An 11,204-nucleotide genomic window follows, 5' to 3' on the forward strand; every position below is an offset into this window, starting at 1 on the left:
CCTCACGTTCACAGAACCTTATTTTTGTTGTTGTTGTTCTTTGAACTTTATTTATTCCAACTCTAAAAGACAGCCTTTGTTAGATCATCTTTGGAAACTGTTCACATTTGGTTTTACATTTTCCAAAGCATGCATATACATTGGAATAGATTCACTTGTGATTTAGGGGCTTGACTCTGTCTGTGTAGCTCTGGTGTATGTAACTCTCACTGGATTCTGGGTTTGGGGAGGTGTACAATGACATTGGGATAGATAGGTGTGTTGCTCTGCAGGAGCAAAGCTTTTGTACACAGGCACTCATTATAAATCTCCAATGATATTAGCAGTCTCACAGAGAAGGTAGATCCAGAGACACAAATATTTTTTTTTCCAAATGAATGCAACTAATGAAATGTAGACAATAAAGATATTTGATTTTCTCTGCCAATATTTTTTATGTGTTTGACTCAAATAATCAATTTAATAATTCATAGCCATCTATGAAAAGCACATTAGGAAAATGGAGATACTTAGAAAACTGACTAAAAAAATGACTCATAGATTGCTATTTATACAAAAAAAGCAGATTCAAATGTAAGTCTTCATCTTGGATTAATTCGAGTGTAGCTGCCGTAACCAATATACATAGATTCAAAAGTAGATGCTAAATCACAAATACCAGTTTCTACCACCGAATGGGTAGTTTCACCAGCAGTAGTGAATTGGACACACTATATTCTTTGCTTATATTTTATTTAACTATTCCTTCCCTTCTCTTTCCTTTCCCTTCCCTTTGGTTCAAGATATAATAAAATTTAAATGCCTAAAAGAGTAGCTTATACACAATCCTGTAGGTAAGCAGAACCCTTGGGTCTACTGAGCAAGGGAAGTAGGGTGATGACAGGTTAGGATTTATGATTTAGGAAAATCACTTTGGCGGTTATGTGGAGGATGGATTGGAGTGGGGAAAGACAAAGCAGGGAGATCAATTAAAGGTAATTACAACAGTAAAGTAGAGTGCTGGGGAGGGATTGAATTAAGGTAGTGGCTGTGAGAGTGGAAAGATGGAGAAGCAGAGATATTATAGAGGTAGATGTAACAAAATTTGGTGAATTATTAGAGAACAAATCATGGTTAACAGAACAGGTGGCTGGAATATAGCCAAAAAGAAGTATGAGGAAAGGCTAGAAAAATAGGCCAGAAACAGACTGTGATGGATCTTGAGTGTTGGAATAAAGAGGTTATATTTCAACCTGTAAACCATGTAGTGGTAAACAAGGATTTGAGAAGAATGATGAGAACAGACCCCGGCATTAAGAAGTTGTTTGTGTTTTTTTTTCTTTTTCTGGAAGCAATTTATCCATTCTTTCAGTGGGTATTTCCATTTCTGTGTTCAGAAGTTCTAGGCACTTTTCTTATATTTCCTCTTGCATTTTGATATTTAGGTGGTTTTTTGTTTGTTTGTTTGTTTTTAACATTCCATGTTCTTCTGGACCTTAGGTTGTCTCTACATATCTGTGTTCAAGATCAGTATGTATTGATTGAATAGTAAATATATTTTCTTTTCATGTTTTTTTTCTTCTCTTCTAGATTGTTCTTCAGTCCTGCATATTTTCATTGCTAATCAATTGTTCTCTCTTTTCTCTTTTGTTTATTTAGTGAGACTTGCTATCCTAGATTCATATTTTCTATTATGCCAATTATTTTTGCTGTGAAGGCCATACATTCTTTTCTCATAATTATTACATCTCTTTTTAAGCTACTCTATAAGCAGTGTGTGGTCATTCTATGTTCTCAAATTCTGCAAAGTCCTCTGTCTCATCAAATATTAGATCATTTTACATTATTTTGTGGTATTTATTCACAGAAACCTGAATTTGTTTACTAGATTCAGAGGCTACATTTCTTTCTGTTGTTAATGTTTTCCCTGTTGATTCAGAAGCTTGTGTTCAAGGTCTTTGAATTTTCTTTTTCCTGACATCTTTGGTTATTTCAGTCTGCCCCTCCCCCTTATTTTCCTCTATTACTCACTCTCTGATTCCCTTCCCTTCAATGGTGGTTTCCCTTAGGGCTGTATCTCAAAGGTTCTTAGTCTCTTCCTATGCTTGCTGGATAATTCATGGTTCACCAACCTAGGTCTCTACCCCAAATGACTTTTAGAGGGGACAGTACTGGCCCGAGGTGAATTCTGGTCTCTTTCCCTCAAGCTTAGTGGCATGTCATGCAGCCTCTCCTCACTTCCCATGCTCATGGTTTCTTGTCCCATTCTTTCTGTTCCTCATTTCTATGGCCTGGCAGCTTAAAGCACTGCCACACTAGTGCCACTGTATCTGACTTTGAGGCTAGCTCTCTATTCATTATGCCATACTGCTCTTAGTCTGTAATGGTTCTGTGCTTAGCAGAAGACTTCTATTTTCTGTGACTACCTCCTTCTCCTGTAAGTATGACAGGTAGGGATGAGGGACATGACAAAAAATATTCAAAGAGCAGCCAGTTAGGAAAAAAACCAGATATTCTGTAGGGATCTAGTGGTGAACGTCTTTTGATGGCCTGATGGGAAGTTGGAAGTACTGTCCTCCTCTTGTTTTTGAAGGATTTTTATCGTATGACCTTCTAACAGCTGAGACTTACTTTCATGTTGAAGCAGTCCAGTAAATCTTCTAGTCCTGCCTCTGACACATACTGACTGTATGACTCTGGACAAGATACTTAAACTCTCAGACCCCTGTAGGTTATAAGTTAAATAGAAGTTGCAGATTGGCACTGGTAGACAAGGTTCCTTTAGTGTTATTTCCCATATCAATAATATCATAAATTCAGTCAAAATAAATATTTTAGAGAATTATCATAGACCAGCTCCCAAATAGTGTTCACTATTTTAAGACCTTTATGTTTGATGATATGACCAGTGCTCATCAAGATACAATTAGTAAAATAATACACATTTCATTCCTACCTAGATGCCTCCCTCATGTACCAATAGAACATACAAACACACATTGGATAAAAATATGCAAGGAACTCAAACCACTGCAACCATGCCTGCTTCACTGCAATGCTTGTCCTAATCACCTCCTTTACATTCTATTTTCTCTGTTTCTTTGCCCCTCAGAAGTCCTATTAGACTTATTTTCTATAATATAAATAGAAAATTCATTAAAGATATTTATACATACATATATGTATATATTAGATATGTGTATACATGTATATGTGCATGTACATATATGTGTGTATATATACACACATACATATACACACATATAAATATATATTTGTATGTGTTTATCTATATGTGTGTATATATACATATATACATATATATGTGTGTCTATATATACATATATATGTGTATATATATGTAGTGTGTGTATATATATATGTGTGTATATATATATAATACATATATATGTGTATATATGTATGTGTATATATATGTGTGTGTATATATATGTTGTGTATATATATACATATATATGTGTATCTATGTATGTGTATATATATATGTGTGTGTGTGTGTATATATATATATATGCATATATATATATATATACACACACACACACACACACACACACACACACACACACATATAAAATGATTCCTCTGGTCTCATTCCTAGATGGAGCCAAGGCTAGAATTCATCTGAGTAGGAGATCCCTATAGTACCAAATAAGACTTCCCTAGCTAAGAAATAGCAATAAGTTCTGGCTAGACAGTCCTACTTAGAGAAAGTATAGAAGCATTATCAGTCATAGACAATGTGGGATCAATTACCAGGGATTTTACAGTTTCCAAGTCAATGAACCAGAAGTGGGAGAATATAACGTGATCAGAAGTACAAGTCAGCTTCAGAGCTCAATATACGAAAGAATAGATACACTTTGGGCATCTCAGGCTAAAGGGTTCAATATCAGCAAAACAGATAAAGTTGTAATTCCATAAAATGAGATATAATTTGTACTTCCCAACTTCTTATGGACGTGGTGAATGATTTCATGAACTCATGAATGAGCTTAGTATTGCCTTTTAGCTTTCTCTGACATTGCTTTATCTGAATAGCCCTGCCACATTGTCATTATTATTTGGTTTCCCTTGGTTCAAAATTTGTTACTATTCAAACTGGACCCATAAAAGTTTTCTCTTTCACTGACATCATCCTATTTTTTGTCAAGAGCTAAAAGCCTTCTGGGTTTTGTCAGAAAACTTCTTAGAGGTCTGTTCTCTTTCCTCCAGAGGCAGCTAGGTAGGTGGTGCAGGGGATTGAGCTCTGGGCTTGGAGTCAGGAAGACCTGAGTTCAAATTTGGCCTTAGATTCTTACTAGCTGGGTGACCCTGGGCAAGTCATTTAATCTTTACCTGTTTCAGTTTCCTCAGCTGTAGAGTAGAGGTCATCATAGCACCTGACAGTTGTAAGCATAAAATGATCATATTTGTAAAGCACAGTGCCTGTCATATAGCAGATACTTAATAAATGCTAATTCGCTCCCTCCTCCAGAGGTAGAGCCAGGCTGACCTGGCTATCCACTCTCTCTAAGCCCTCAAGCTACTCTGATTCTATACAATTGGTAAAGGCAGGTCTCAATACATCAGCAATTGTTCTATTGCTTCTCACAACATAAATATGCTAGTACATCCTCGTATCTTGTGCCTGACAAGGCATATGCTCTCCCAATACCACCCATGATGCTCAATCGCCTTTCTGTTTTATTGTGTTAGCATTCCACCTGCCTTAACTTTTGGCCTATGCTTCAGTCCTCCTACCTCCTGTCCTTGTCCCACTAATACTTGACCTTGAATCCTTTATGCATCTTTCTTTTAGATGTTCATTGCTGTTAAGCAAGTGGTCTCCTCCCTCTCAAACTCAGTCTCTCTCATTGCTCCCACTATAGTCAGTCAGTCAAGAAACATTTATTAAACAGTATGTGCCAGGTATTATGCTAAGCACTGGGGATACAAGGAAAAGCAAAATAGGTCTTGTCCTCAGGGTTCTCATAGTTAAATGAGGGAAACACATGGAAATAATGGTACATATCAGTTGTGTATAGTGCAAATAGAAGATAATCTCAGGGGGAATTCCCCACTAGCTGTGGGGAAGGGGGAGGGCAGACTACCTGTAAAAGGCTTCCTGTTGAGCTGAGTCTTGGAGGAAGCCAGGGAAGCCAGAAGGCAGAGCTGTAGAGAGAGTATTCCAGGCATGGGGGACACTAGTGAAAAAGAGTAATATTAACTATCCGTCTGAGTAAGGCTCTCCTGCCCTCTAACAGCATGAGTAAAACATATGAATGTTTTTGGCTCAGTTCTTATTACGTCTGTCAGGCCTAGAGCCCTTCCTCGGGTTGAAACTCTGCCCTCCTTAGCTAGAATCCTAGTTTTATTTCCTTCTGTCCAGCCCTGGCTACTTAGAGCTCTTCCCTCAGACTCTAATCAGGTAAGCAATCCTACACTCTAGGCCCAGTCACCAGAGATGCATGCTTCCCTTGCCTTTGTTTTTTCTTTTTGTATCCCCAGTGTTAAGCACAGTGCCCGCAATTTAATAAGTGCTTAATAAATACATGTTGACTAATTTTTTTCCACACTGAATATGTTGACTTTATTGATGGCACACACCACAGGACTCTACTTCTTCCCACTATTATAGGGGTGTTTGGAGGCAAGGACAGTGAATGAGGCATGGGATCCCTGTTATAGGAAAATAGATTAGATCTGTGGGCTCTCTTTTGGCTGGAGATCAAGACCTGTGATTTTCCACTTTTTTCCTTGGAGGCCATATAGATCATTAGGTCTACTATTTGGTTGCTGTGACTATATTGATGTTGTACCAGGAAATGAGCTTGACAAAATGGTCATTGAGGATAATACCCGTGCCAGCAAGAAAGATAGAAGAGTGGGTGTCATTGTTAAAATCACAGGATACAATTTGGTCTTCTGTGTAGCCCAAGATGCACTTCAAGGGACCTCTGATGCTTGTTTCACCACTTCCTTATTACTGTTGTATTTGGCAGATTTCTCCAGGTGACAGGTCAGATCCACAACAGATGTACTGGGAGTAGGAACGTGGAAGGCCATGCCTATATTCTACCCACTTAGCTTGGGTATGACCTTGCCTATCGCCTTAGCAGTAACAGCGGAAGCAAGGATATTTTATACAGTACCATGACCATCATGCCACAACTTGTCAGAGGGGCCACCTATTGTCTTCTGGGTAGCAATAATGGCATGGACTATGGTCATGAGTCATTCCACAATGCCAAAGTTGTTATGAATAACCTTGACCAGGGGTCCAGAAATGGATAGTGTAGGAGGCGTTACTAACAATCTTAAAGGAATTACATTTCTCATGATTCACTTCTATCATAAATGTAGGGGCATCAGGAAAAGAGGAAGAAATAATGACACTTAGCTTCATCTTTCAAGTGAGCCCCATCTTTTTCCATGGTGGTAAAGATACCAATGGACTCCACTACATACTCAGCTTCAGCATCTTTCCATTTAGTATTGGTGGGATCATGCTTCTGGAAGATAGCAAGGGCTTTTCCATTGATCACCAGCTTTCCATTCTCAGCCTTGACAGTAAGCCTGAACTTGCCATGGGTAGAATCATATTGGAACATATAAGCCATATAGTTGAGATCAATGAAGGCATCACTGATGACCGCAATATCCATTCTACTTAAGGTAAATGCAACCCTGGTCACCAGGCACCCAATATGGCCAAATCCATTGACTGCAACCTTCACTACCTTATCTTAGAGATGTGGCTGCAGAAATGGATCCTGACACCAAGCTTGGAAGAAGAGCTGAGACAGACCCTAACCAACTTTTCCTAAGAGGTTACAGCACTGAGGGTTGGAGGAAGAGGCCTTAGCTATCACTTAGTCCTCCTCTCTTTAACAGAGCCTAGAACCTCAACTAAAGCAGTATCATTAGGCATAAGGAAACGTATGCTTTTTCTGGCTCTTTTGAAGATCTACCAAGAGGATTGTCACATTGCCTTTGGAATGTCTTATCCATGTTGCCTAAACTTTGCTCCATTGCTAGGTGTCTCCTAGGTTCAAGAAACATCTCCTGATAGATCTGGAATGTTAGCAACCTGCACCTCTTTCTGATGATGTTGAATTTATGAAAAGTTCTCTTCCCCTTGACTCCTAGAAAAGGAAATCTCAATGTTTCTAAGCTGTAGAAACCTAGATTTATTTTGCTGGAACCTGACTCATGTGTACATCCTGAAATATAATGTTCTTCCTTTGTAAAAAAAATATTTGGTTTCTGTTCCTGTTGTTTTACAAGCACCATCTTACTTGGAAGGCTCTCCCTCCTCCCTTTCACTTACCTGGTGGATCCCCAGCCTCCTTCAAAATTTGGCTCAAATCCTACCTTTTGCAAGTGGCCTTTCCAAGTCCCCCCCCCACACTGCACTGCCTATGCTATGCTAGTGCTTTACCTCTAAAATTACCTCCTATTTATGCTTTATGTTTTTATATAAACAGCTTGGTAGTACAGTAGACATAGTACTGGGCAGGGAATCAGGAAGACCAGAACTCAAATTCAACCTCAGACATTTGTAGTTATGTGATCTAAGTCACTTAACCTATCTGTCTCAGTTTCCTCAACTGTAAAATGAGGGAAATAATAGAATTTACCTTCCAGGGTTGTTGTGAGGAGATATTTGTAAAGCATTTAGCACAATACCTGGCACATAGTAGGTGCTTAATAAATGTCTAATTTCTTTTCCCTATTAGTACATTGCGTATTGTATCCCTTCCTCTCTTAGAATGTGAGTTCTGTGAGTTCAAGAACCATTTACCTTTCTCTGTACTGTCAGTTCTTAGCATAGTGCCTGACACATAATAAGTGATTAATAAATGCGTATTGACTGATGACTGACTTCAATTGATGTGACTAACTTAGTCTCGTCATAATCCCTTCTAGGCTGTAGTAGTGGGCTGTGGATGAAGCTGTCTAAGAATAGCATTTATATGGCACTTGAAAGTTTGCAAAGCACTTTCTGTGTTATCTCATTTGATCCATTAATCCGGGGATGCCCACTCTACGAAGCTTCCTGAGATCACCCCAGCTGGAAGCATAGTCTCCTCGTTATGAATTATAGTAATACATAATTTTGTGAGTATTCTTTCATTTTTTTTGTCTATGCTCATGATTTCATTGATACAGAGGACTCTAGATATGTACCCTCTCCCATCCAAAATTTAGATTAGCAACTTCTAAGCAAACTACAGTCTTAGGGAGTCTTCTAAGGCTGTAAAAGGCCAAACACCCCCAGAGTCACTGCTTAATTAGTATGTAACAGAAGCAGACTTGAATTCAGACCTTCATGTCTCTAAGACTGCCCTTTTCCAGGTACCTCTCATTTATCAACCATAAGATGTCATTTACTTGTCATTTTTTTAAAAAATTGCTTACCTATATTTTTTCATTTAGAGTTGTTTCATTTTTGGACATATTACGGAAGTACTAACTTAAAAAATAACTTGTTTTAAATATACCCTAGAAATTTGCATGTGTATTTAGTACATTCAGTCTCTTCATAAGTGAAAATAGCAAGCCACATTGTATCAGAGATAACTTCCTTAGGAAAGAATTAATTTCACGGAAAAGACTTCACAGTCTAAGGCCGGTTATTGTTCCTTAGTGTACTTATTGGAATTGGCTAGCATATGAATACTTGACTATTTTTACAAACATAATTTACTTTATTCAAACCAATTTTATAGATTTTTTTTCTTAGACCAGAGATTCATCAGTATAAGGAACTACTAGGTGAGAAAACTCCCTCTACCCATGCAATTCAGCACCTACTCTGCAATTTAGAATTTTTGAGAGTTTGCTAGAGCCCAGAGAGGTTAAGTGATTTGTGTAGGGTCATACAACCAATATGGATTAGAGGCAGAACAAAGGTCTTCCTGGCTCTGAGGCTGGCTTTCTATTTACTATACCACACACATATTATGAATAGATTACATTCCTAATATCTATTGCTTTAACTACTCACCTTTTAAAAATTGTTATTCTTTTTATCTTTTCTACCTTCGAAGCTATCTTTCTTTTTATTCAACTTAACAAACACTAAGTAAGATGAGCATTGCCATGTACAAAGCAAACCATAAAAAGAGGATTACACATGTAGCCTCAAATCTGCACAATGCACAATTTGTTTCTCCCCCAAGTACACAACAAATTCAACATGTTCTTTTCAGAGCTGCCCTGATTGTATTTTATACTGATCGTACTGTTCTTTTCTGTGTAATTTTAAAAATTTTATTAATTTTTTTCATTTTGATAATCGTATTGCTTGCTCCCAATTATCTCTACCCCATTGAAATAAAAACAAAACATAGAAAATACGCATAGTTGAGCAAAATAAATCCCCACATTTCTCCCCAAAACTAATTGGGAAAAACATCTGTGACACTAGACCACTAGGGGGCAATTGCAGGAGCAGCATGCCTTTACTGCTCACTATCCGTCTTCTGCCAGAGAGATGGAAAAGCACATTTTACTCCTTAAGCCAGTTAGTAAATTGTCTCAGATTTTCATATAAATTAGAACTGGAAGGAAACTCCAAAATCTTCTAATGTCAGAGGTTCTTAATTGTGTGTGTGTGTGTGTGTGTGTGTGTGTTTTATGATCATTTGTTGCTCTGATGAAGCCTATGAATCACTTCCCAGAATATTTTTAAATGTGTAAAATAAAATACACAAGATTACAAATGAAACAAGTTATATTGAAATAGTTACCAAAATATATTTTTAAACCAGATTCCTAGATCCTAGTCTTAAAAAACCCTGATTCTAGTCCAACTCCATCATTTGCTTCATTGATACACAGTTATAGAATACCCTATGAATTTAGGATTAAGCTCAGAATTGCCTCTTTATTTCTAAAACGACTTGTGATCTCAAATATTTCATAGAAATTGCAGCTTTCCTTATTCTTTCTCTCTCTGTTCCTTTAGTATATCCTCCTTCCAACTATTATACTTTCCCTGCAATGATTGCCATCAGTAACAAACTTGCCCTCTGTCCCATACTCATCAATTTGCTCTTTTCAGATCTCTACTGAAAACGTTTTTCTCTTATTTATTTTTCAAATTTTCTTTACCCCTGATATTATTTCTTTAATTATTAATATATAGCAATATAACCCTATATCTTGTATTGTTAAGCTACATTTTACATTTGGCTTCATATCTCCATAGCACGTATATTTCACCCATGTCTATAGTTCATGCGTACTTAAGCCACGTACAAAACAATTTCCTTAAAACCAAGTGTGTGTGGTTTTTTTTTTCTTTCAGGTTGGATCTGTGAGCAAATAGCAAGAACAAAGGAAACATGACTGAAGGACTATTAATCCTATGAAACAAGGACACACATTACAGTGTGTGCTACAGTGACTAATAAAACAAACTTTGTTTCCAAAAAATTATAACACTTTTCCATTCCTGAGTTGCCACTATGACCACTCCCTTTCTCTTCCATCCCAGTATTAATTTTTAATTCTTTCTTGAACTCTACTTACTTTATTTCTGTGTCCTGTATTCTTTTCCAAATACGTGTTAAAAAATGAGATGTTCTGTTATATCCATATAGCCAAATTATGCTAACTTCACTCAGATCCTAGGAACCTACTTATTTGAGAGATTATGAATGCTTAACAAATTAGGCAAAATCTTTTTCTATACTAATTTAAATTAAAAACAAAGAAAAGACCTTACCCCAGAAATTTTCCGGCCATGGGCTTCCTAAAGAAGTTGTCTTATTAGCCATAATATCCACAAGAAAGAGAGGAGAGGGAGGGGGAAAAGGAAAACTGAGAGATCCAAAAGGAGGTCTTTGATTCTATGCTTTGGTTCAGCCCAGGAACAAATACCTTACCACTGCCACTCACATACTTTTGTTTGCATAAAAGGAAATAAGAATATCATGTTTCCTGCTTTTATACTCAAATTAGCAACTGTTTGTCTTATCTTGGAATGCCACATGGTTCCCGAGACAAAAACAGTTTCCTTCTCGTCATTTCCTCAGCCCAGGAGTACATGGACATGGGGTTAAATTACTACATGCCCTCCTCTCAGAAATTTTCAAATCTTGGGTTGAAGAAGGGGATTATTTGCTTTCATTTCTTTCCCTTACTGAATCTGCAGAGGAAGACTCTACACAGCTATTATGTTGTTGTTCTGTTGTGTCCAACTCTTCCAGGAC

General features: G+C 37.4%; 1 protein-coding gene and 1 pseudogene across 1 annotated transcript in view; both read right to left on the minus strand.

The window, feature by feature from the left end:
* The window catches only part of MYCT1 (MYC target 1), a 78,496-nt gene extending 67,601 nt beyond the window's left edge, over positions 1–10,895 (minus strand). The window contains exon 1 of the mRNA XM_020986622.2: positions 10,718–10,895. Within this exon, the coding sequence (XP_020842281.1) occupies positions 10,718–10,769 (52 nt within the window). The 5' untranslated portion in view covers positions 10,770–10,895. The remainder of the gene's footprint in view (positions 1–10,717) is intronic.
* LOC110208559 (glyceraldehyde-3-phosphate dehydrogenase pseudogene) lies at positions 5,367–6,714 on the minus strand (annotated as a pseudogene).
* Positions 10,896–11,204: the final 309 nt, after the last annotated feature.

Source organism: Phascolarctos cinereus, unplaced genomic scaffold, assembly GCF_003287225.1.
Source record: "Phascolarctos cinereus isolate Bilbo 61053 unplaced genomic scaffold, phaCin_HiC Scaffold_5;HRSCAF=322, whole genome shotgun sequence".
Classification (NCBI taxonomy): Eukaryota; Metazoa; Chordata; class Mammalia; order Diprotodontia; family Phascolarctidae; genus Phascolarctos; species Phascolarctos cinereus.